This window comes from Fusarium oxysporum, genomic scaffold (assembly GCF_000149955.1).
Source record: "Fusarium oxysporum f. sp. lycopersici 4287 supercont2.50 genomic scaffold, whole genome shotgun sequence".
NCBI lineage: Eukaryota > Fungi > Ascomycota > Sordariomycetes > Hypocreales > Nectriaceae > Fusarium > Fusarium oxysporum.
In genome coordinates this window covers 46,843-70,774 of record NW_017264852.1, presented here as the reverse complement: position 1 = coordinate 70,774, position 23,932 = coordinate 46,843, and the positions used below count along the sequence as shown (strand labels likewise).

General features: G+C 47.8%; 11 protein-coding genes across 11 annotated transcripts; 4 read left to right on the top strand and 7 right to left on the bottom strand.

Annotated features, from left to right (window-relative positions):
* Window positions 1-255: 255 nt before the first annotated feature.
* Window positions 256-1,586, top strand: FOXG_22818 (uncharacterized protein; the record flags this gene model as incomplete). The annotated part of the gene is made up of 1 exon (XM_018403234.1): window positions 256-1,586. The coding sequence occupies exon 1, from the start codon at window positions 288-290 to the stop codon at window positions 1,584-1,586; it is 1,299 nt and encodes a 432-aa protein (XP_018258471.1). The 5' UTR covers window positions 256-287.
* A 537-nt stretch (window positions 1,587-2,123) lies between these two features.
* Window positions 2,124-3,113, top strand: FOXG_17491 (uncharacterized protein; the record flags this gene model as incomplete). The annotated part of the gene is made up of 2 exons (XM_018397500.1): window positions 2,124-2,515; window positions 2,564-3,113. 2 exons carry the CDS (start codon window positions 2,124-2,126, stop codon window positions 3,111-3,113), a joined length of 942 nt encoding a protein of 313 aa, XP_018258470.1.
* Window positions 3,114-6,609: 3,496 nt separating this feature from the next.
* Window positions 6,610-8,392, bottom strand: FOXG_17490 (uncharacterized protein; the record flags this gene model as incomplete). The annotated part of the gene is made up of 2 exons (XM_018397499.1): window positions 6,610-6,756; window positions 6,830-8,392. 2 exons carry the CDS (start codon window positions 8,390-8,392, stop codon window positions 6,610-6,612), a joined length of 1,710 nt encoding a protein of 569 aa, XP_018258469.1.
* A 1,345-nt stretch (window positions 8,393-9,737) lies between these two features.
* Window positions 9,738-11,566, bottom strand: FOXG_22817 (uncharacterized protein; the record flags this gene model as incomplete). Its single annotated transcript, XM_018403233.1, has 3 exons — window positions 9,738-10,417; window positions 10,469-11,181; window positions 11,241-11,566. The coding sequence occupies 3 exons, from the start codon at window positions 11,564-11,566 to the stop codon at window positions 9,738-9,740; spliced, it is 1,719 nt and encodes a 572-aa protein (XP_018258468.1).
* A 773-nt stretch (window positions 11,567-12,339) lies between these two features.
* Window positions 12,340-14,108, bottom strand: FOXG_17489 (uncharacterized protein; the record flags this gene model as incomplete). The annotated part of the gene is made up of 7 exons (XM_018397498.1): window positions 12,340-12,724; window positions 12,779-12,980; window positions 13,030-13,293; window positions 13,353-13,519; window positions 13,575-13,600; window positions 13,640-13,809; window positions 13,856-14,108. The coding sequence occupies 7 exons, from the start codon at window positions 14,106-14,108 to the stop codon at window positions 12,340-12,342; spliced, it is 1,467 nt and encodes a 488-aa protein (XP_018258467.1).
* A 296-nt stretch (window positions 14,109-14,404) lies between these two features.
* FOXG_22816 (uncharacterized protein) lies at window positions 14,405-15,030 on the top strand (the record flags this gene model as incomplete). The annotated part of the gene is made up of 1 exon (XM_018403232.1): window positions 14,405-15,030. Exon 1 carries the CDS (start codon window positions 14,506-14,508, stop codon window positions 15,028-15,030), a length of 525 nt encoding a protein of 174 aa, XP_018258466.1. The 5' UTR covers window positions 14,405-14,505.
* A 118-nt stretch (window positions 15,031-15,148) lies between these two features.
* FOXG_17488 (uncharacterized protein) lies at window positions 15,149-17,209 on the bottom strand. Its single transcript, XM_018397497.1, has 3 exons — window positions 16,503-17,209; window positions 16,264-16,443; window positions 15,149-16,202 (listed from the first exon to the last, which is right to left on the bottom strand). The coding sequence occupies exons 1-3, from the start codon at window positions 17,100-17,102 to the stop codon at window positions 15,207-15,209; spliced, it is 1,776 nt and encodes a 591-aa protein (XP_018258465.1). The 5' UTR covers window positions 17,103-17,209; the 3' UTR covers window positions 15,149-15,206.
* A 118-nt stretch (window positions 17,210-17,327) lies between these two features.
* FOXG_17487 (uncharacterized protein) lies at window positions 17,328-18,345 on the top strand. Its single transcript, XM_018397496.1, has 3 exons — window positions 17,328-17,659; window positions 17,705-18,172; window positions 18,223-18,345. Exons 1-3 carry the CDS (start codon window positions 17,521-17,523, stop codon window positions 18,303-18,305), a joined length of 690 nt encoding a protein of 229 aa, XP_018258464.1. The 5' UTR covers window positions 17,328-17,520; the 3' UTR covers window positions 18,306-18,345.
* Window positions 18,346-18,704: 359 nt separating this feature from the next.
* Window positions 18,705-20,676, bottom strand: FOXG_22815 (uncharacterized protein). Its single transcript, XM_018403231.1, has one exon. The coding sequence runs from the start codon at window positions 20,074-20,076 to the stop codon at window positions 19,522-19,524; it is 555 nt and encodes a 184-aa protein (XP_018258463.1). The 5' UTR covers window positions 20,077-20,676; the 3' UTR covers window positions 18,705-19,521.
* A 237-nt stretch (window positions 20,677-20,913) lies between these two features.
* FOXG_17486 (uncharacterized protein) lies at window positions 20,914-22,605 on the bottom strand (the record flags this gene model as incomplete). Its single annotated transcript, XM_018397495.1, has 3 exons — window positions 22,099-22,605; window positions 21,322-22,021; window positions 20,914-21,268 (listed from the first exon to the last, which is right to left on the bottom strand). Exons 1-3 carry the CDS (start codon window positions 22,298-22,300, stop codon window positions 20,914-20,916), a joined length of 1,257 nt encoding a protein of 418 aa, XP_018258462.1. The 5' UTR covers window positions 22,301-22,605.
* An 848-nt stretch (window positions 22,606-23,453) lies between these two features.
* FOXG_17485 (uncharacterized protein) lies at window positions 23,454-23,846 on the bottom strand (the record flags this gene model as incomplete). The annotated part of the gene is made up of 3 exons (XM_018397494.1): window positions 23,454-23,504; window positions 23,554-23,671; window positions 23,755-23,846. 3 exons carry the CDS (start codon window positions 23,844-23,846, stop codon window positions 23,454-23,456), a joined length of 261 nt encoding a protein of 86 aa, XP_018258461.1.
* Window positions 23,847-23,932: the final 86 nt, after the last annotated feature.

Below are 23,932 nucleotides of genomic sequence, written 5' to 3'. Positions count from 1 at the left end.
TGATGTCCGGAAGTCGGAGGAATAACTGTTTACTCATCATTTCCGGGGCCCACGATCACACCTAACCTGAAGAGGCTAAGGTAGTTTATAAGGTTGGGCCGCTCTTAAGCATTAATCCATAATAGGCATAGTCTCTGCTGAGTTCCCCAGCTCTGGACTGAAAATTAGAAAGCCTCCGCGGAAATTTATGCAATAGTTCCCCCGGGTGGTCCAACTGCTTTTCGTGCTCTCGGATGTTTTCTTTACTGTTTTTATCTTGTCAATTCTCTGACCATTGATCAAACAAAATGGGCGCCGCCATTCATCACTCACAACGGCGTGTCTCCTGCGAGGCTTGCCGGAATGCGAAAGCGAGATGCCAACGAATCCGACCAACTGACTCTCAGTGCGCGCGATGCTTTCTCCTGAGGATTGAATGCATTGTTGGACAACAGAGAAAGGTTGGTAGACCACGACTACCGACTTCTGGTCGACCTACGCATCGCGAACAGCACAACAATATTGCAAACGAGGTGATGCTATGGACAAGAGAAACTGGCGTTGTCGAGAATTCCAAACATTCATCAGATACACTTACGCCATCATATTATAACGATCAGGCCAGCTTGCTGAGTCCTGAATCCTCATTTGCCGATTCTCTTAGCGTCTTCAGCTCGGAAGCAAGCAGCTGGCAAGAAACCATTCCTGACGCGGACGCTTCATCGACGTGGGATACATCGTGGGAGATAGACCTGGCTTCGTTCACTTCGGCTGGCAACGCCAGTTCTCACAGGCGCATGTTTCTCTCTCATCCTCCTTCAGTGGTGGGTTTATTCCCTTGGAGTCGTGAGCTAGCTTCACCGAGATATCCAAATATACAGCACCCGAGCCACACAGACAGCCTTTCCCAGTTGCAACGCATCAGTCTTGATCTTCACGTTCGTGCTGTAGCGGTCGAACACCACAAACAAGCACTCACTTTGGACATGATCAGCTATGAACTAGGCCCGCTGTTCAAAGATGGATTTACATTAGCCCAGTCAGTCTTGAAATCCTCTCAAGACTTTCTCGTTATCCTTGCTCGGTTTCATAGCTCCCGATCAGGAGCAGTATCATCATCAACACCGCCACCCGCCCTCAATTTTGCTGATTTGGGTTTGCCGGTACTCCTGCCGCGTCCTTGTATTACGTACCAGCCCTTGAGTGCCCCTCTGGCTCTGACCATAATTAATGTGTTTACACAACTGATAGCTCTTTACGAGCTGATTATTGAAAAGCTCTCTGCACGAGTTAACCGTTTGGATGTTCTGCCGATCCCACCTATCCCTAGTTCCGCCTTTGAAGGGTCAATGATGGTACACCCCTGCAAACAAGGCTTGCTCTTTACCCGTATGGCTGTGTCTCTATTAGAAAGAATGGGAAGTGTATTGGGAACTGCAGGAGGCCCTGAAAATTGGGAGGGTTTATTGTCTCCACGACAATTGGACGTTCTGTGGATTGAGCTTGGCGGAGTGAATGGCGAGACTGACGTCGGTATGCTGCGTCCCATACGATTGAGGAAGGCATTCCATGATGCTGAAATAATATTAAGGCGGGTTCTCTCCTAATGAACTCGAACCAATATTACATAGCCAATACGACTAGCTGATATTGATACTTAACTACTACTCCTCCTAAGTTATATGACAGTAGCTTGTATCTTGGCTAGAGGCGGAGCCGGTGTCACAGTGTGCCGTAATGGATTGCGGATACTACCGTACGGAGGCATTATTAGCCTCGTCCGTACACTCACGCTAACCTTTCTCTCGATGGCCAATCAGCCTCTGCGGTTTTTTAGCTTTTCCTGCACCATAATATTAATCGAGATGACGTAGATCTTGGTGTGGCGAAGATTACCAACCCTGCATTCCGAAAACCCTCCCCGGAGGCTTTAAAAAGAGAGCTACCTAGATCCTTGCACTATGCGCGATATGATGATAGTGAATCCGCAAATTCTCGTAGCATTCCCTCCAGAATGGAGTATATATCACATAGAGCTCTCTTTTTTCTCTCCCCCCATGTCTTTCCTCCACAGCCTCACCACCAAACTCGTACCCAACTACTTCACATCCATAGCCAGAAATTTGACAACCACCACATAAAACATGCCTCTCGTCGACGCCCTCATCATCGGCGCAGGTCCTGCCGGCCTGTCTGCAGCTCTTGCCCTTGCGCGCCAGCTGCACACAGCCGTCGTCTTCAACAGCTCGCTCTTCCGCAACGCGCGTTCGGAGCATATGCATACCATACCCACATGGGATCACAAAGACCCAGCTGCATTTAGGGGCGCGACACGTAAGGAGATCTTGGAGCGATATAACACAATCTCGTTTAAGGATTGCGAAGTTGCCAAGGTCGAGAAGACGAGTGCGGGTGACTTTGCGGCCACGGCTGTAGATGGGACAACATTCACTGGCAGGAGAGTCTTGCTTGCTAGTGGTGTTACTGATTTGCCGCTTGATGTCCGGGGATATGATGAGTGCTGGGGCCGATCCATGTGCGTGTTTTCCCATTATGGCATTCTGAATAACACTAACTCCTCCAGCTACCACTGCCTCTTCTGCCACGGTTATGAAGATGTTGGAAAGCCCTCCGCTGGAATCCTTGCCCTCGGAGAGGTCTCCTCCCCCGCAGCAGCCACAGCCCTCGCGCGCAGTGCCAAGCAAATAACCTCCAAGGTTGTGATCTACACCTCAAACAACCCTGGCGTGCAAACCGCAATCGCAGCCCTCCTCGGCCAAAACAATACGGCCATCACAACAGACGACCGTGAAATCGCTTCTCTCGCTCTTGGTTCTGAAGGTAGCGGAATCATTATTACCTTTGCAGATGGAAGCTCGGTTCAGGAGGCGTTCCTTGCGCACAAGCCGCCTACGAAGCTTAACGGCCCGTTTGCAGAGCAGTTAGGTGTGGAGTTGACGCCCGGTGGAGATATTCAAGTAACACCACCATTTGGAGCCACCAGTGTCAAGGGGGTTTATGCGGCAGGAGATTGCGCGGCCAAGATGAAGAATGTCATGCAGGCAATGCATATGGGGACGTTCGCGGGGGTAGGGATGGCGCATGACTTGCAGGCTGAGGGGTCTAAAATTTAGATGCGAGGGCTACGGGCTCTATGTTGCAAATACACTCCAAAGACATAGGGTATGGATTAGGGTTAGGCTACAATATTTAAGCTGTCTTTACCTAAGGGTTTTCCTCTAACTAAGATATAGTTATAAAGGGAAATAGATATGTAAAGAGGTAAGAAAGGAAAATAAGAAAATAAAAACAAATGGTAATAAGGTAAGAAAAAGGCAGATATAAGAGACATAAGTAAGGAAATAAAGAAAAACAGGTCATAAGAGATATAGCTAGAAAGAGCTCAAAAAATAAATATATTACTAAGAAAGCTTTAAAAGAGACAGATAGCTAGAGAGCTATAAAACGTCTAGAAAACCTTTTAGAGGCATTCCAGGCTGACCTACCTTATCTATCTTATCATATTCAACATCTCTCAACCCTCAATCTTAAGCCTACTTCAATGTCCTATGCTGGTCGTCACATGTTCGGATAGTCACTTGTTAATTGTCCCGTGTTGCGGTGGTAGAGGCAAAGCTGTCGCAATACACCGTGATGTCTGTTACATTACAACACTGTTCCTGAATGCCGCATGCAGGGCAATGTATCTGGCCTTGACGTTCATCGATCCTAGGAAATGCAAAGTCGGATTCTTTTAGAGCAGAATGTATGGGCAATTGGAGGAATATAAAAAAGCGCAATGCTTCCTAACTCGTTGAATGCTGAAATTAAGTTGCACGGTAACGATCTTGGCCGTTGAGATGGAATACAGTAACTTTCATAGACAAAAGAGAACATACGGGGCAAGCTTCTGCATATTTAATTTCTATATCATTGAACCCGAAGAAGATAAAAAAGGAGGTTTTAAAAAAAAAGCTAACTGAAAATATTCCCGAACTTGCGGCATTTTTACTTGGTAACCTTTTTTTGTTTGTTTGTTTGTTTGTTTGTTTGTTTGTATATTTTTCGTCTGGGTGGCTGTAACGAAGCCAGATCTCCTACTGGAGCAAAAGACGTGCTGAGCTAGCTAGGTACAGGGAAACCCCGCTTCCTTCACCATCCAGCATACCAATGGCACAAAAGGTGCTGTATTTCTCAAGCCCGTCACCCGTCAGCGGGTTCGGGGGCAATCTATTGTCGAACTTTTTCCACCGACCAGAATTCTCTCGCGCATCACTACATCTGCCGACGCAGTCCACAATCTCCAGTAACCAAGTTGTAGCTCGTAGTCGACTGTCGCGGCGGCAGGGAAAAACCTCGGGAAGGAATCAGAGGCCGACGGTGCGGCTTGCCTTCAAAGGAGAAAAACCCATCGCAATCGGCGTCGTTGATCGGGAGGATGTCGCTACCGATGCCATGGGCATCGTCCTCCGATATCTAAGGCGTTCTGGTTCTGAGGTGCCGCCATTAGATCCGACAAAGGTGTTGTCAGAGAAGGCGAACTCTCCAAAATTCCTTCTCTGAAAACTGCTGTTAGGGAGCCGATAGCATCCCCGCAGTTTTGTGTGGTCGCGTGGCCTGCAGAAAATCCCGCTCCTAACACGGCACTAACAGTGCGTGCCAAGAAAGAATTTTTACAGGGGAGAGTTGTTACTTGGTAACCTTTTCATGCTTGAAGAAGTATGTAGGGTAATTTAGTGGCATTGGGAGGGAACATAATAAGAAGCGAAGATAAGACATTGAATCTTTTACCTCAATGTTGGTTGGAAAATTAAAGCCCCAGTGCATACTTATGCATTCTGTATACGTTTTATGCGGATTAGTCAAGGGCTAATTACATTATCTGAGATACCTCCTTGTTTGTGCGATTTGATGGTAAGACAAGGTAGTCTTGATATTGACTCTCAATTAGATAGAGACCCATAAGTACCTCAACAGTGCCTTGGCGAAAGCGAAATGTTGCTTGCACCATTGATCGATGTAAGTGGATTGCGTTCGACGCAAAAGAGTTTTCTAGATACGGCCACAACCACGAGAAGTTACAGCAACATACTGCTTAAGCAAGCAGGCCTCTGGAGGGAATGAAAAGCATGAGCTGCAGAATGCCAGATGTTATTGGGAGGTGATGCAGCCATGTAAGTACTGTCCTTGCATCTTGGGTATTACGATGAGACATAGCAATGCGCAAGGGACGCGATACCGTCCTACAAACACAAGAAACACGGCTCTACAAGTTTAGTGGCTATGATGAATGTTGTGAAACGCTTCGATAGACGTGGATCTCGGATATTCCAGGTACAAATGCCAGGATCAAGGTTGTTGGCGTGCAAGGGGGGTACATCTTCTTTGATAGCGGGGCAGTGTTTCAGCTTTCCGCACAACTCTTTCCATAACCCGGTAAAAATAAAGACACCAGGTTAGCTAAGCCAGAAACCAGGCATAAACTGATGTCGCAAACGAAGTTCCATATTAGCCAAGTTTCATCCGTTATTACTTCTGTTGGTATCCGTCAGTGCAGTGCGAGGACGAGTGAAACACATGATCCCCGTTATTATTTGCATAAAACAGGCACTGGGGAAGTTATCCCTCTATGCAAGAAGCTCAAAGCATAGTCGAGACCATGAATATGTTCCAGGACAGTACAGAGCTATTAGAGAAGGAGACGCGGGCTGGCCTTGCTTCAGAGGCGGCCTTGTCTCTTGCAAAGCTTTTACTAGCTATTATCTCTCCTATACTTCACGTTTCGCTTTAATGCCTCTTACTGCTGCGCTTGGATCTCTTCTTCTCAGTACTGTCTTGGTGGGGCTTCTTAGTAAGAATGAGCTTTCAGAGAAAGCTAGACAGAGCCGAGAAGCAGAAGAAACAATTATGGAAGTTGAAGATGGGGCGATTGATATGCTAAATGGTCAACAACGTGCAGCTCTCTTAGCATCTTTTCACCTGCAACAAGTAATCGATCGTATCCAGCTTCAGGATCCTCATGATGGGCATGCTCTCCCGTTATTAATAGCTCGGCTCCTACAACAAGAGCTTCAAACGCTAGTCATGCGCAATACGCAGAATATCCACGAACGACAGATTGGATACCAGAAGGCTGAACGGTTCGTGAAACGAATTCTGTATGTGAAGAAAGAAGTGGAAGGTAAGAATAAAACGGAAACATACGTGCACTTGGTTGAGGAAGGGTACCGGAACTAGGAGGACGGTTATTGTCCTGAATAATGCGTAATCCTTTAAAACTCGATGAGTGCCTGAACATGATAGTACAAATGTTCTTACCTAATCAAGAATCCTAAAAATAATACATATAGAGACCACTTACAAGAACAAGAACAATAGGCAAAGTCTGATATATAAATTATTATGTGATATGCCGACAATAAACCTCTGAATTATGCGGGTCATAGAGGTGTATCCGCGCAACAGCGTCGCCCGATGCGTTAGGTCTGACGCAGTAAATGTGCTAATTTTGAACTTCAATATGATTATATCTTCCATTGGCTTGAGACACATAACATTCGCGTTGCCAGCTAATAGACTCAAGAAGAAAAATAATTATGTGGAAGTCAGCTTATATACTTTCGGACGCTATTAGTGAACTGAACGAGCCAAAGGGAACCTGGCGAAATCTTGAAAGTCATCCCAGTTGAGCGAGAGGAGTCCCTTCAGATCGCCATCGCAAAGAAGCTTGCAGTCTATTTTGTGGTCTTTCTCACTCCAGCCTGCCTTCTGGCAAACCTGATTGTTACGTGATTAGCATCCTAATAGAATATTGTAAGTGGATTGCGACTGTCTTACCCCGTTACAGTACCAGAACAGCGAGCACTTCGCACACCTCTTCAAAGATGTAGCCTGTTTCTCGCACCCGTGACATAATCCCATGCCATTCGCTTCCATAGAAAACCTCTGGACTCGGTCGCTCAGCGCCAGCAAGCTGTCTAATGACAGTGGGAATATCTATAGTCGGCGCGACGAGACAGATTAAAAAGATGCCACAACTAAGTTGACCACAGAGGAATAGCAGGCATACCTTGAAAAATGTGGGGTCTTCGTGACGGATTCCTGGTTCCGAAAAGGCGAATGCATGTTGTTGTGCATAGAGAACTGCAATAGTATACCCCTTGCAAAGCTGTGACAGGTCTATTTCGCTGCCGCGCCTGTCTGTATAGAAGAAAAGCGGGATTATCATACCAGCCACGTCCTTAACTTCCATATGTAGACGAACGATTGTTGCAAAGTCGACGATTTCTGCCAAAAAGCACCAATGTCGCCAGGGCCGATAGTTGGTCCCATCTCTGCTTTTGAAGAAGTCGTCATCAGCATCTGTCTCGTCAGGCAGTTGAAGGAAACTAGGAAATGTCACTTGGTTGCGGAGAATTCCCAGCTGCTCGGGTTCGTTTTCCTTCTCCCTCTTCCATATCCAGTTTTCAAACTCGTTTGAGTCAAGTCCCTGGGGGACATCATCCACGGCAGTCCTCCAAGCCGTTGAGTTCCCATATGCATCATGGCTTGACGGGTCTTGAGCAAGTTTCTTGGCGTTAAGCACTCTGGGGCTATCGTCACCTTCCAGGACAAGCCATCCAGCCGCCGCCCGTTCAGTAAAAACGCGTGCCCTGGCTAAGTCTCCGTGGGCGACAGTAATCTGTGCAGCATCAAAGAAAGCCCTCGGCAAGCCGACATCGTCCAGGGTTTGTTCATTGTATAGTCGGACTTGTTGATCCACGTATCCAAGTACTCGCTTCGGGTCCGACAAAATTCCCACGAGACCATCTCTACCAATACGGGCATCTAGCCTCAGGACCTCATCGAGCCGTCTGTCGCTTTCGGCGCTCAGATGTGGTGGCAATGAACAAAGGTTACATGAGCAGGTAAACTTGAACTTCTTTCGAAGGGCTTCTTGACGGGTTCTGCGATTGTTCAAGATACCGAGGTAGGTGATGGTTATCTCTTCACCTTTGTCATTATCTCGCAAAGCATGGACCGTGTGCTGTTTGATGCCCTCATTCCAGGCTTTCTGTGCGTTGTTGTCGCAGGCGTGGTTAATGCGGCACGCTGCGAGAAAGATGCCACCTCCGCTCTCAATGGGAAGAGCGTTCGTTCGAAAGATTCCAAGGTATTGCGAGTCAGCTTCGCCGGGATAAATGTTGCACATAGATAGGAAGGCTCGCCGTTGGTCCGAAGTAAGTTCATCAACTTGCCTGCGTAGGGATGCTCGTAGGGCCGGACTGTCAGGCGTATCTTCAGGAATTCTGATAATGGGCTCCTCGGAGAGGACACGGGTGCCCTTGGGGATCTTATGGGTGGCAATGAGTCCTTTGCCTTTCCCAGGAACCTCCCGAAGAGCGACCATTCCATTATCGGCTAAGCTCGACATTGTGGCTGTTCCTATTTATCTTGGATATCGTGTTAAAGAATTACAACTGGTTGGGTAATAGAAGGGAAATGAAGGTAAGAGACGAAAGATGAGTCTCCAACGAGCTTAAAAATGTAAGAACAAAACTGGTGGGCCTCCTGCAGCCAAGGCAGGCTGGAGAAAGCTCGCCTTACGTAGCCTTGATTGGTTGATTTCATTCACATGAGGCACAGTATAAAATACCGCCAGTAGCTACATATTATGCCGGTGAGACTCTAAATGTAGACAACGTTGGGCCGCCCTGCATATTAGGTACCTGTATGGTATTATATACTAAATGGGCTACTGTTTCTTGAAATTGCCATAATGACAAGAATGTCTATTAAAGTGAGCAGTCTTAAGGAATAGAATGCTTTGCTGGGTTATGTATTTTTCGCATATCATTTTTAAAGTTAGCAACAGACTACCACCAACACCTTCATGTCAGCCGGCGTTTCTAAAACTTCATTACTTATAACTAGCATAAACATTTCCAGTCTTGCCCAACCGGGCGCCTATCAATCAGTTGCCCTATCGGATTTCGGACTTAGTAAGCACGAACCCTCTACCAAGTTTAATAGACACAATTAATGTTGCGCCGACTTGCTGAATAACCTGCCGTAGGCGCTTTTCGGGCTGTCTTGGGTCTGTGCCCACTCCACAACGCCCGCCTTAATTAGTCCAAGCATGGCCACAGACATCAACATCGACTTTTCGAAAAGAAGAGGCATTAGTTGACTGGACTCAACGCCTTTGTCGATAAGCACCTTGGCAAACCTGGTGGACAGTCCATCAAGTTGCTCGTAGCTGAGTTTACCGTCCCTTGCGTCTATTGCCAACGCGTGCGGTTGGGCAAGGACCCTCGCTTTGACCAAGTCATACAAATTTGACTCAATTGTTTTGGGAGGGGTTGAGTTCCAAGACCAGATAAGATCTAGGTCAAGTGAAGAGACCCTGCTGGGATCTGTAAGCTTGGTTCGACTGTTTGAAGCATCGACCAGCTGCCTCAAGATGTGTTCAAACTGATTGGCAATTTGACTGATCCAAGATTTCGAAAATGAGGTGGAATGGAATTCCAAACGCAGAGTGTTACTGTGTTTCAAGATTTCGTGGTACTCCAACAAGACTGAACAAGTAGTGAAATAGCGAATTACATTACCATAACTCGTTTCCCACATGATTTATAAAGGAAACACGACAGGGGCATGCACAATGCCGCTGTTTCCTCGCTGATGCGTTCGATACAGCCCAGGTCATCCTCCTGGTACAGACCCACCTCTTGCCACTGGTCCTGGAATTTCTGTAAGAAGTCCACTAGATTCAATTCTCAGTCCAAATATGCTCTGATTGGGACCACTGAAGTATTGACTCCCGGAAAGATTTTGATCCCCAGAAGGTCGTCCGCTCGACGGTGAGAAATGACTGCTCCAAAGATAACATCTTCGGAATCGAAGACTTGTGAAAGCACCATAGACCAAGCTGCCCGGCCTAGAACCTCAGTACTAAAGCCGCTGTGGTTGCCAATGTCCTGCATCACTAGTTTCATATGTTGATCCCTCTCAACCGCTGCGGTAGATCTGTCTCGAGTTGTTGGGTCAGAGGGATCAAGCCCGGCAAGCTGACTCTTCCAGAAACTGGAAGTGGTTCTTCTGTCTGTACCAGTCACGTAGCGGAAGAATCTGTCTTGGGGTCTGACTGACGCCTCTGATTCGCTGGACTGGATCAAAGCGCTTCGTGTTGCGGACGCAAAAACGGGCCTTGCAGACAAAAGGAACTGAATCGTCCATATCAGTACCGTATCGGCTTTTTGCGCCTCGTCGTGACTAATAACCGCTGTTCGATAGTGCAAAGCAAGATCAAGGGTGCTAGGATGGAGATGGCCTTCGAGTACGAAATCGAACTCGTGCGAGCTGACCTGATTGTACTTCGCAAAGTACAGACGTTTGGCACCCGATGGATTGCTCCGAAGCAATGACACGACGGTGTTGAACAGTCGTCGTCGCTTAACTTTATTCCCCAGCTCGTGATGGATCTCCGCCAAAGAAGTCTGTTAATGACGGTGGTGTCTCTTGAGATTTCTTGCTATCGAGGCTGCAGCTGCTTCAAGAAATTCGCCCAGATCGACGCGGTTAATGAGCATATTGGCCATAGACCCGAAGACCCTGTCAATACCCTCCACAGGAACGTCTCGACGGGATAGCATGTACCCAAAGCAAGTTTCGTCCATACCCGTGATGTAAGATAGTACCAAAGCCCAAGCAAGGTGAATTAAGGTCGACCGGGTCAGCCCCATCTGCTTACATTGCTCGGTAACCCCAGTCATCGACTCAAAAGGAATGGAGATAGTATTATGGATATCTAGTTCTGGGCCGCCTTGGCACAACTTGGATACGGGAATATGACACGGCTCTACTCCGTGTAGAAAAGGAGTCCAAAATGTTAGTGTTTCAGACATAGGCCGCCTCTTGATATGCCTGACAACATCACTGAACTGCGGCACATTCTGTATGACATCGCCACAATACACTGAGATCACATCCTCTAGCAAAATTGAAATAGAGTAGGCGTCGCGTAAAGAGTGACAGATACCGAGCCTGCAGGCAACGCTGCCATCCTCCGGTCGGCACATGGTGAGAGAGTGCTTCGGTTTATCATCCGTAAACTTTGGTCGAGATTGCCTTGCTAGCAGGTCCTCCGGGCAGGTTGGAGTCTGAAGATGGGCTACTCGAGTCTCCGGCTTATTGATTACGGTTTGAACAAAGCCGTCCTCACTGGGTGCGTGGCAAGTATTGTAGAAAAGATTTTGTGTACTCCAACTACAGCTTTCCACGCAGCCTCTAGACGATGTGGGCCAACGGCATTGCCATCCGATGATAAAAATTTCCATATCCAGGCGGCTTCGTATCCAGAGGAGCTTTGCAGGACTCCTTCCTGTAGCGGAGAGCAAGGAATAATACCCGTGAGCTCAAAGGGATCGATATTCAAATCGTGAAGTTGCACGTTAACAAGATAGTCCAATCCTTCGTAGATGTAGTCACATAGGGAAACACCAAGAGCCACAGTGGTAGGATTCCGAGTTAGGTCATCACAGAGTGCTCCTAGAACGTGAATCGACGTTTGGACCCATTCTAGGAATTGGTCTCCGAGCTCAGTCATTTGGGGATTACTGGTTGTTACGGAGAGGGGACGGCATTGAGGCAATTGCAGAATTTTTCTATGGCCCTAAAGCCTTGGGGCAGAGAATCCAGGATAACAGGCTGCAAGCCGTAGCTCGAGCTTCGAGCAGCAATTTGTTTTAGTAATGATTGAGAAGGGAATAAAGAACGAACTTGACGGGCCAGAGCCAGCCAAGAAAGCGAATCCGTTGACAGATTTTCTGGCTCGGCTATCAGAAATTAAGGTTGAAGCTGCTTCTCGAGACTCAGATTCTGATGACGAGAGTCTGATTTCTGGCAGAAGTGAACGGAAGGCAAGTTAGTCACCAAGTGAGGGACCCTGCAATAGCAGTCGCTGCTTAACAGTTGAGTCTAAAAAGACCAAGCACTCAGAATATCGGGTCCGAAATGATAGAGTAGTCGAAGAAGGGGATGATGATACAAATAATAGGCGACAAAGCACATAAGCCCATGCATACCGAGCTGACTGTCACAAATCTTTTCCAACTATAAGGCCAAGGAAGGCTAAAGAATGTTTAGACCACGGGTGCTCTTTTCCAACGTCTATATCCCTTCATGAAGCAGTACTCAATGAGTATAACTCATTCGAGTCCCCAATCAAAACGAGCTTCAATAAGTTCGAAACCCAGGTCCCAGGTAGAGTGGTCCAATGGAGAGGGAATAAAAGCTTAGACGATGTCAATCCTGCCATAGAGGAAATATAAAACTAGTAGTAACAACTGTTTTATTTTTACTGTTATGTTATTAAACTATTTAAAATGTCTTTTGCATAGCTTGCTTTTTCTCTGGAAAGTCCCCTATTAAATGACGTGGGATCCCATGCGATAGTGATCCTGATGAGTCCATAAAGAACTCCTTCCTTCCCGCCTTATCAACTCGACCATTGATGATAATAACATTGAGCTTGTCGTAATCCTGCAGGATCGAGATGTCTTGCAAGGGATCGCCGTCTACAAGGATGCAGTCGGCATAGTATCCAGGCTGAATCTTCCCAAGCTCGTGGCCCCTCATCAAGAGTGCAGCAACTCCAGCGGTCGCGGCGATGATACTCTCGTGCGGGGTGAAACCGAGCAGGTTGACGAAATGTTCAAGATCACGCGCATAGGTTCCGTGAGGCGTCCACGCAAAGCCGTACTCACTAATGCAAGTCAGCACTATACTTGGACAAGATACGAATAGCGCAGTGGCTTACCCTCCCGGTAGAACGACAATTCCTCGCCTATGCATCTCGCGCAGTCCAGCGACCGCAACATCGAGTTCCCGCTTATATCCTACTTTCTCCGCGGTTTCGTAGGCATATCCAAAGGCCTCGGCTTCATATGTCGTAGCAACCAGCCAGTTGATGGCTGGGACAACAATGTATTTCTCTCGCTCGCGTTCTAACATGTCCATGCCTACAGAATTAGCTTCCGGTAATAGCAAGCTCTAACGAGCTTCACACACACACCTTCGTCATCAATGTAACTGGCATGATTATCACATCCACGCCATGCTTCACACACATCTTGACCGAATCTCTAGCTCGAGCATGTGCACACAGTCGCTTTCCGCGTTTGTGTGCCTCATCGACGCAGGCAGCCATCTCATCGTCATGAAAGTAGCAGTCCTGCGCGGAACGAATCTCGGTGATCTCCTCGCCCGAGATGCTGAGCTTGATATTGTCGACGCCTATGTTTTCGATGTTGTGCTTGATAACCTCGCGCATTTCTATCAGATGAGCATGGGTGCTTGATCCGTGAGATGCGAAGCATGATGACCGGACTTACCGTCTGGACCGTCCGCGAATCGCGTAATACCCGCGACCAATTCGCCATCAGTCTTGGCGATCTCTTTTGCATTAGCAAGATAACGAGGACCTGGAATATCACCAGCGTTGATGGCGTCTCGAACCACCACATCCAGGCGGTCTTTGGCTGAGGCCGCTCCAAAACACCTATGGGGGATAAGTTTTAATAACGCCAACGTAGCAGAGACATAACGACACTCACATGGTGTATCCCGAGTCAAGAAAGCACTAGGCACTCTTGATTGTCAGGAGAACATGCTCCTCGACCTCGAGATCTCCGAGTCTGTTGAGGTCACCTCCATTCCAGGTGAAATGAGTATGTCCATCTCCAAGGCCTGACATGAGTGTCCTGCCTCTTCCCTCAAAGACACGAACAGTAGGGTCTTTTTCAAGCGCTTCCCTGTTGGGAACTTGACCGACAGCACTGATCCTTTCACCTGTTCTTGGTAAGGTTGCGTTCTTGATTCAGTTTTTACAACATACCTCGAATCAATACATCACCCGTGTACGGCTCACGGCCCGTAGACTCCATAATATTGACATTTTTAAAGAGAATCTTTGACTCGGGGTGTGTTCCTTCAATCTCGTACTCTTTAGGCTGGAGCTTCTTGTCGAGCTTCAAGTTGTTAATGAACTCGACATTTTTAGGAAACTTTTGGGCAAAGATAGTTTGTCCTGACCAGGAATCATGAGACCCCTGAGGCCACGAAGTCTTAATAAGTTCTCCTTTAGTCATTCTTGAGTATGTGAGCTTTTCTTGCGACATAAGACGAGCTTCTGCATGCCCCATGGGGAAGCATAGTTATTTACAGAGGATCGTTTAGCGAGGAGACATCTCCGCTCGGGATCATGCGCCAGCCGTACCACGGCAATTCAGATCTCCGGCTTGGAGCAGCCTTCCCCGCGCATCACCGCTTTCTCCGTGTGTGGCGTGTCACGGGATGCGGGGGATCGCCACCAACTTAATTCGAAGGGCTTGGGCATGGAGTAACCGAGTCTGGGCCGTCGGAGTTAAGGTACCTGTGCCATTTTCTTGCCGACAGATTCTTCAATCCAGCCAGCGGGATATAGTGTAGTAAACAGTTACACTATACACCAGGTCATTAGTTTGTTCTGTCCTCCAGTCACTCGTCATGTTCTGGTCCAACTCCAAGTCTCGCTCAACGCAACCATCCTGCGCCGCCACGAAAGCTGATATTGAGCCGTCCGTGTCGTTTATTGAGAACTCCGACAGCCCAAGCCAATACAAGCCAGCGCCAACCACCACTGAAAACAACGCTTTACCTTTCATTGAAGCAGAGACTATCGCGGATGCCTGCCGTAACGGTCACCTATGGGTCATAATAGACGACATTATCTACGACTGCACAGAGTTTGTGCACAACCATCCTGGGGGTGATCGTGTTATCGAATCATTTAGGGGCAGCAATTGCACCTGGCAGTTCTGGAGGTTTCACAGTCAGAAGGATCTGACCGAGTTTGGTAGATCGATTCGCGATCAAGAACAAGTTCAGGGAACCCCCGAGATTTGTTGGACTTCGGAAGTTTTGGAGCTCGGACAATTAGGCACCTTTAAATTCGAGAATACTTCAAAAACAATGAGGACGCCGATGCAATCAAAGAAATATGAGATCGAATTATGGATTGGTACTCAGTGATCCCCAAATCTATCTGTAGCTCTGTGTGAAACATTGTGAGAATGGCTTCTTGCTTGGGAAAGATAAATATGTATAGAGAATTACACGCAGCTCCTTGAAAAGCTATGCTAGCTTGAGGGGATGGTTATGCCTTGTATAAATTCTATTCTGGCAGATCTTGCCTACTAATCTTGTAGTTACAGGAACTTGTCCACTGCTTGAGCAACACCGCCAACATCCTCAAAAACATGCCAATGCCCAACGTTGTTCAACACTACAAGTTGTGCATCTTGGATGCGAGACGCATACTTCTCACACAAAGAAGGAGGAGAAACCTTGTCCTCCTCACCAGTGATAATCAGAGTCTTGGCTTGGATCTGCTCAACCTTGAGCTCCTGGGTGGCTCCAGCAAGTGCCCAAGTTGCCTTGGCATAGGATTCGGGATCTTGGCCAAGTAGACTGAGTCTCACGGCAGCGATTGCGGTGGGGTTCATCTGTTTGGAGTGCCCAGAAGTTCCTGCATCCACTACAGCATCCGCAACAGCTCTCATACCCATACTTCTGACTATGGCCGCACGCGCATACGCTCCCTTGGATGCTGCGTCCGGTAGAGGGGACGGAGGAGGCCCGACAAGGACCAACTTGCCAACAAGGCTAGGGTTATCCAGCGCGAAGTTGAGGGCTGCCAAACATCCAAGAGAATGGGCGAATAGGGTGGCAGGAGCAGATGACGTGATGTTGGCTGCATCGAAGATGGATCGAATGTCCAACGCAAACGATTCAATACTCAACTTGCTGAGGGGATGCGTCGGGCTGAGACCATGGCCCTCCAGGTCAAATAAGTGAAGGGAGGTGTTGTCAGCTAGGGAAAGCTTGGAGATCAAGGGGGTCCAGTAATCCAGAGTGCCTCCCAGACCGTGCACGAAGACGATATGGTCACTTCCAGATCCTTTTCTCTGGTAGTTGAGTTGCTTGCCATTGAGTCCAGCCAGCCCAACACCAGCGCCAAGGGTCTTGGCTGAGTTCGTGATCTGGAATGGCGAATCTGAAGAGACCCGCTGGACTGTTGGATTCAGAATTTCCGCGGTTCCAATTTTGTTGGTCAAGGTTCCTAGACCTGTGACCGAGACAGAAACCTCGTCACCAGGCTGGAGAAAGACCGGTGGGTTCTTACCAATACCAACACCGGCGGGCTTTGCATAACAGTCAGCAGAGATTCAGCCAACATTCAATCAGTTGATGAGTCCAACTTACAGTGCCAGTAGCAATAACATCACCGGGCTGCAGTGTTTGGCCCTCAGAAATAGTCTTAATCAAGGTGGGAATGGAAAAGATGAGATCTTGGGTAGTAGAGCTTTGCCTAAGCTCACCGTTGACATGGGTCTCGACCTTGAGAACAGATGGCAGGTCGTCTTTCGAGACAGCAACAGGACCCTGTACAAGGTAGTTAGATTATGTGACTCATATTTCGGCCGAGGTTTGACTTGACTTACAATGGGACAGAAGGTATCGGCTGACTTTCCAATGAAGAACTGCTTGTGGTCGCGCTGACGCTCACGCGCAGTCATATCATTGATGATGGTGTAGCCCCAGACATAGTCCCATGCGTCAGCTTCACTAACGCGGTACCCGGTCTTGCCAACAACGACACCTATCTCTCCCTCATAATCCAGAGTCTGTGAGAACTCGGCATGAGGAAGTATAACATCGCCATGAGCGATGATGGACGTCGCCCTTTTGGTAAAGATGACTGGATGGCTAGGCCGGTCTGTTTTATCAGAACTGTCATAACCCGAGCTGTTGAACTCTTTGGCGTGCTCCATGTAATTCTTGCCTACAGCCATAATGTCTCGGCCAGAAATGGTTGGCAATAGCTTGACATCTTTGGCCGCCAGCGCCTCACCGTCGGGAATGATTCGAGAGGCTCCTGCAGCTATGACTTGGTAAAGGTCCGTCACAGGAGTTCCAGAAATGAAGTTCAGAGGCTGGATGGTGCCATTGGCCAGGTCAAAGTGACCGACACGAGGCAAGCCCGTGTTGGGTTGGACGTAGGCAGCGTATTGCATAATGTTGGAAGTAGACTGGGATCCCATTCTGGCTCAGTGGTTGGACAATGTTAGTTCAGATTCAGATTAACCAGAATCAGCAGGATAAATAACAGCTGAAATAGGCATCGACTACTCTTGTCGAACCGCTTGGCTGTTCCTGTAGTGGGGATGACGGAGAAGGCGGAGATGACGGAGATCGCGGAGTGCGGGGTAGGCAATAGGGTAAGCGCGGACATTTTTAGGCCTGGAATCATTGCTGGGTTATCCGTAGAATGGGAAGAATTATTGGGAAACCCTTTGACATGAGCTTCAGTAGCTCGGACCAAAATGACCGACCATGGAATCATGAATCTCTTTATTATTAACCCCGTCCCTCGTGATCGGAGACAACTTCCTGCAGTATCTTATCAGTCTACTCCACCACTCACGAACCGGACAGACTCCGAATAACGCATCAAGCACCATGTCTTCCGGAGAAAGCAAGCTACGACCCTGCACAACTGCAGGTGGCCATGTCGAGGATCGCGGGCAGCCGGCTCTCCCCGTCGTCCATAGGCACTTTGCAAACCCATCGCCACTGGGTCTGCTCTCTTTCGCCACAGGTACCATACTGAAGTCACCGGGGCACTCCCCAGCTAACCAATAAGGTATCTTCCTCATTTCCAGTTTCGGTGTACACGCTCGCGGAATCCAGACCCCGAATGTCATGATTGCCGTGCTGATCTTCTTCGGCGGCATTTGCCAGTACATCGTCGGGATTATGGAATTCATTACTGGAAATACCTTTGGCACCGCTGTCTTCATGTCCTACGGCGCCTTCAACATCTGGTACAGCATGATCTACCTTCCTGGCTCGGGTATCATTGCTGCAAATACTGATGAGTCGGGCGCCTTGAGTCCAGACTTCCAGCAAGCGATCGCCATGTATTTATGGGCATGGTTCAGCCTGACAGTCATCTATACCGTAGCTGCAGTCCGAAGCTCCTGGGTGCTCTTCCTTGACCTTCTGGCACTGGATATCTGCCTCATCTTACTTTCTGCTGGCAATATGGTAAACAGCACCTCCGTCCTCAATGAAGGCTACGCCTTTGGATACTTGGTTGCTGTTATGAGTTGTAAGTTGTTTCAGTTCCAGAGCCATGCCCTTACTAATCATCTTCCCAAGACTGGGCTGGCTGTGCAGGTCTTTTTGCTGGAGGTGTTACTCCATTCGAAGTTCCCACCTTCTCGATGTACAAAGAGGCATGAGCAGGATCCGTCAGAACTGTTGCTAGACTGTCATCAAAACACTCTATGATTAATGATGGCTTTTGGTTAACCAAATTGGCCGGCGCAATCATTCTATTGACTGATGGTTGTTAATAGAGAAAATGTCACGAGGTGTCATGCCAATCAATGTGAGGATTTTGCAAGACAGACTAGACGGCACCAAGTTCTATGCTCCCTGGCACTTGACTGTGGACCTATACCGGTAGACTCTGTCCATCAGCCTTGTTACTCGCCGTTGCCACTTTACCCACTTAAATAACATTCTGTCCTAAACCCTGATGTACTTCTCCGGGTCTTGAACATCCATATGTTGAAACCTGTGGCTGAGGGCTTAGATCATCGCACAGAACCTAGAACCTAGTGAATATTCGTCGTAAGATACAAGATACTTCTGCGATGGGTCCTCAAGGGGATGTTCATATGCATTATGATATCCAAGACTTCGACATTGAGTTAAACAACTTTTAACTAGCCCACGTTCACTTCCTTCCACTCAAAATACATTTTCCATAGACCCATGCTCTAAAATTGTTGCCCAACCTTCCCAGCCCATGTTAGAAGGAGACAGCCATTGCTGGGGTGCCAAATTCTCGATGTACTCATCAAATAGCTCCGTATCATTTTCATAGGAAGAATCTGAGCGATGGCATGTGGATTCTCTCCTTGCGCTCAAATCACGAGTATCCTGCGGATTCATAATGACCCTATTCTGATTAGCAGTATATATTCATGCCAAAGAAGTGCATACGTACAATAGTTTCTCCATAACTGGCGTGGCTTTGTTACAAATCGCACTAATCCCAGTTTCTGTGAAATACCGAAACACGTGAAGCGAGTCACGAACCAGTTTCTGGAAGGAGGTCTTGGTTGGAGGATCAAGATTCTTCCCGCTCATGCAGATATGAGCAAGACAGACTGCAGCATGAAACGCGTGGAAGCTCCCCAGTCCGCGGTTATACCATTGGTACGGATAGAAGCTGGGATCTTCATGGAGTACACGATGTATACCAAGCAATTCTTTCGAACTCTCAATGCATTTGATCTGGGAAGACAGCCAGTCTTCGAGAGAATAGCCAGTGGCTCCTTGTCGCAGGACTGGTCGATGGAGGAGGAGCGTGAGCTGGTGTGTATAGCCGAAAAGGATATTCAGCTGGACAGAATGGTGGGCTGCAATTGAGACGTCAAATAGATATTTTTAGTTTAGCTTTTCTCGCATAGCTGATATCTCTGCATCGAGGGCCTGAACTTTGTCGTATGTGAGCGTGCGTGACGTTCCAAACACCTGGCTACATATGCGGGTGCAGAGGTCGTAAAGGTCAAATTTAAGTAATAAATATGACATCTGGGTCGGCCCGTTTCGAGATTCCGGGATTTGATAGCCAACGACAAGCTCATTATCATTGATATCAAGCGGTGGGTTCACCGTCGAAGGTATAGGAGTGGCATCCAATATGCCCAGAGTCGTGTTCTGTATTGTGTAAAGCATTCTGAGTCCAGCCCAGCATCGACGTCTCTCCTCCGCGCTGATTGGTTCTATCTGAAAGATTGTTGGTTCAACATGGCAGCCCAGAGAGAGTGCGATATTCCGCGCCGCGCCGAGCAAAGCCCAAGATTGTCCATGAGTATGATTGATTCCGTAGATGAGAATTACCAGAGCTTGCAGAGTGTTCAGGTTGTGTCTCCAGAGATAATGGTCTGCTTCGAGGCACTTCATGACTCCTCCTCTATAGCGGTTACTCAGTAACGACATGTTATCGAGCACAGAATTGCGTTTGCCCAGCTCTCGAAGAAGCAGGCTATCTTGAGGAAGTGCGATGACGGCCAGATTCAGATCGGATAATGACTCCTACTGGCGGCATACTTGAATGAGGTTGGGTGGGAGACGCATCACTTTGAGTGGAAGACCAAGTAGTTGCCGACTGATGCAGAGTCGATTCTGGCGACAATAAATCTACTGCCTGTTCCGGTTCCGGTTCCAGTTCGGGTTCGAGATCTAGCTCTGTATGTAGCTTTCTAGGCTCAGAACCTGCACTCGAGACGCTTTGTCGCAGTAATTCTTCCAATCTGTCAATGCGAGCCCCAAGGGCCGAGTCACCGCCATGTCGAGGCACCAGGACGTTACGCCGTGACGATTGATCTCGGAGATAGATGCACTCAGTGACAGGTATACCCCTGCGTACACAAGTGTTGCAAGGCGTTTGGCCACGGCTGTCGTTCCGTGGGCATTTAATCTTCCGTTGGCGACATGGCTCGCAACTGAGAGGCATGCGGCGGCTCCTTGGGCCCGGAACTGTCACTGGCATTTTGGATGAGATAGATTGATGAGGGGAGGAAATGGGGGAAGGCGAAGATGGGGAACTGAGGTTCGCATGTTACCTCGGCATCGCCGCAGTGAACTAACTACCGCTAATTCCACATTCCCCGCAACTCGCATCATATTTATCCCGGTACCATACACTGCATCTAAGTTAAACCCACTGTTATACAACCCCCCGAACTTTCTTTCTTACCCGTCTCCCTCACGCGAGGCTCGCCTAGCAGCCTAGCTGAATAGTACTCTTACAGACTGTCCATTAGGTCAGCTTTCTTACTGTTGACTGGTGAAAATGCTCAATGATTGGTGGTAAAACTCCCACGACAAGGCCATATCGTCCCCAAAATATGCTTGCAGCACATCACCGCCCCATTCGGCCTCGGTTTGCGGTGCATAAGCAACAGCACTCTTGGCGACGGCGACAGCAATCATGGGCGGGAACTCTTCCAGGTCTCTCATCGTAGGTTCCCTGCCAGTAAGCTTCTGTATGATGCGCTGGTGGACATTCTGTGCGACTAACTGCCCCATGTGCATCGCGCCACTACAACGTTTGATCCCCGACCAATGCACTATGTCGCCCGCTGAAAAATGATCTTGATAATTAGGCGTTCCTGGTGCTAAGCTCAGACTTTACAATGTAAGCTTGTTTCTGCGGATATTTTGAAGGACATAGTGACTAACTTTGGCAAGACCTCGACATAACCATTCGAATCGAGAGCTGATGCTGTCAGATACTCGGTTGAGGGCACACTCTTTGAGATGGCATGTATGACTTTGCTGGCCACCATCTGCATGCCATTGTTGAACTCGAGACGGAATGCATGAAGTCCATCCGACGTCTGCTCATCAGTGATTTGGCTCATACGATAATTCATCAATACCCTAACCCCAGTGTCCCTCAACAGCTCGAGAATCTTTCCTTTGGCTTCATCAGGAATTGGTTCCGAGGATAGAAGTGTATCTCTTGAATGAGCGAGGGTTACTGTGAGTTTCGGGATGCGCATCTTGAGTTTTGCAGCTATTTCAACACCGACAGCCCGGCCACCAACAATAACGACACCACGTGAGGCACCTTCAACACTGGTCGCATGGTGCACTATATGAGATAAAAGTTCATCTTTCGTTTTGGCTCGAGGGGCAATAGGCCAGGCACGGCGTAGACCTGAGGCTGCGACAAGAATATCATAGGACTGAATCATCCGCATCTTGGTGATTCTGTCAATAACCACTGCTTTCTTTTCAACACAATCGACCTCCGTTACGGTCCCGTGTATATGCTTGATAAGTGAACCATGCATTTCTAGAATATCTTGATACTTAATCCAGGCCTTCTTAGCATATTCTCCATCGAACAAGGCCAAAGGTGACCCGACAAGGTGGTCTATTAATATTGTGTGTTAGCTAAGTTCCTCATTTTTTTTTCCTTTTAAAAATACGATCTAGGTCCGCTGTACTCACAGAAGCCAGCGCGTTCATCTACAATCGAGATTTCAATGTTGTGCTTTGGGAGCTGGCGCTGATGGATATAGGACTCTCTGCTTTGGCGCGGCTGCGAGCCGCGCTGGAGATCAAGGAGATTAACAGCTGCAGAAATGTCAGCATAAGAACCACCAATGATGAGGATCTTATATGTGGGAGAGTCCTGCTGGGCACGACTCATGGTAGAGGGATGACCGGTTGGTGCGGTAATAGCTGGGGCATCGGAGTGAAGAGAGGTGGTGGTGGTTAAAGTGGGTGAATCTGGAGCGTCTGTTCTGTCTGAGAATTTCAAGGACAATGCACCAAAGCTTCGGTGATAAGACAAGTGAGGAAAGGCAATCAGAGAACTAAGAGTCTTTCGGGTCAATGGACGGCTGGCCAAAAGATAACTGCGCACAAAAACGCTGCATAACAAAGTTCGATGGCCCGAACAAATATAACAGTAATTTCAGGCACTAAGCCTAGGGGTCGGAGATGATCAAGAACATAAGGGATCTCGTCCGACTGATTATAGCCCCAACTATCTGTTATCAATCAGCACACTCTAAGTTTTATATGCAGTTCAGTTCAGGGAATAATTATCCCGAATTTTACAAATATATTATGTTTGCCTCCGTGCTCGGAGCTAAATTCTGTTACTGGTTCCACTGGGTACCTAGTGGGTCGGTTGTGTCGGATGGCGTGTTACACGATTATTAAGAACTACCTGTTTATCTGATCAAGGCCCTAAGTATCAGCACAATGGCGTGAGATATTAGATCTAGCGATTCATTAGGCCTTTTCTCAACTTTCACCAGCTGGAAATATCTAGACATAAACTTCGCATCACTGTAATGTATTTCCGAGCTTATGATGCTTAGTTATTATTACTTAACCCGAGAGGTTACTGCATCAAGCTGCAGCAAGTAGTATCCATCATGGATGTAGATACATAACTATCCTCAATGCCTAGCTAGTGACATAATGAAACAGCACCCAAGTTTCAAACAAACACTTGCCATCTCGGAATCCCAACTCGATTGTTAGCGCGTAGGCTGGCTCAATTACCCGACTAGCAAACACAGAAATTCTGCCCCACCCTTGCCGAGACCCAGGCACATAAATCGGAGACCCCGGAGATAGCCTCGGGGAGCACAATTCAGCGACTGCCGTCAAGCACGCTAGAAACCCGAACCATCGGAGATGACATTTATGCACTTTACTGCTTTAGGCTCCGGTGGGTATAGTGACCTGCCTCTGAGTGGATAAAGTAGATATCTCCGTTTTATTTATAATGTTATATCTGAATAAGATTATTAGGGAAGAGTTCGGCCCTCTAAAGACAAAAATAATTATTAAGAGGGAACCTCACTTAGCCCCAACTGTAAGATCTCGTCCCAGAAGTTCTAGTGATGTTAGTAATGAGTTAAATGAAAAAAATAGTCTTTACATTACCCAATCTATAGACTCGGGGTTGAGCCACTGCACGTTAGCAATCCAATCATCGAAATAAGTTCCAAGTCCCTGAGCAGCTTCAGAAGGCCCTGGGATGCTGTCTGGAGAAAGCATTGACCTATTATTGTTTTATTAGTTCGATTTCCCCTCGAAACATCATGGAACACACTGTAGCTGACGGAGAACAGGGTAAGCTTTTACATAAAGAGACCCTCGCTCTTGTAACTTGTCGAGACGGAGAACAGCGGCATCAAACGCCTTACGCTCGACAGAAGTATCAATTTCTTGATCATTGTGTTCCAGAAGACATGATGCCAACGTGACAGCGCCATGGAGAGCGCAAGATCCAACCACACCATATGCATACCATCTATAACTG

What these genes read in the sequence shown, in the direction of transcription:
- FOXG_17487 (XM_018397496.1), top strand. Translation starts at nt 17,521, where the DNA reads ATGTCTTCCGGAGAAAGCAAGCTACGACCCTGCACAACTGCAGGTGGC. An exon ending in TCTGCTCTCTTTCGCCACAG is followed by an intron (nt 17,660 to 17,704) that starts GTACCATACTGA and finishes CTAACCAATAAG; the next exon opens with GTATCTTCCTCATTTCCAGT. An exon ending in CTTGGTTGCTGTTATGAGTT is followed by an intron (nt 18,173 to 18,222) that starts GTAAGTTGTTTC and finishes CATCTTCCCAAG; the next exon opens with ACTGGGCTGGCTGTGCAGGT.
- FOXG_17488 (XM_018397497.1), bottom strand. Translation starts at nt 17,102, where the DNA reads ATGGGATCCCAGTCTACTTCCAACATTATGCAATACGCTGCCTACGTC. An exon ending in CCGATACCTTCTGTCCCATT is followed by an intron (nt 16,444 to 16,502) that starts GTAAGTCAAGTC and finishes TACCTTGTACAG; the next exon opens with GGTCCTGTTGCTGTCTCGAA. An exon ending in ATGTTATTGCTACTGGCACT is followed by an intron (nt 16,203 to 16,263) that starts GTAAGTTGGACT and finishes TGTTATGCAAAG; the next exon opens with CCCGCCGGTGTTGGTATTGG.
- FOXG_22815 (XM_018403231.1), bottom strand. Translation starts at nt 20,076, where the DNA reads ATGTCGTTACTGAGTAACCGCTATAGAGGAGGAGTCATGAAGTGCCTC.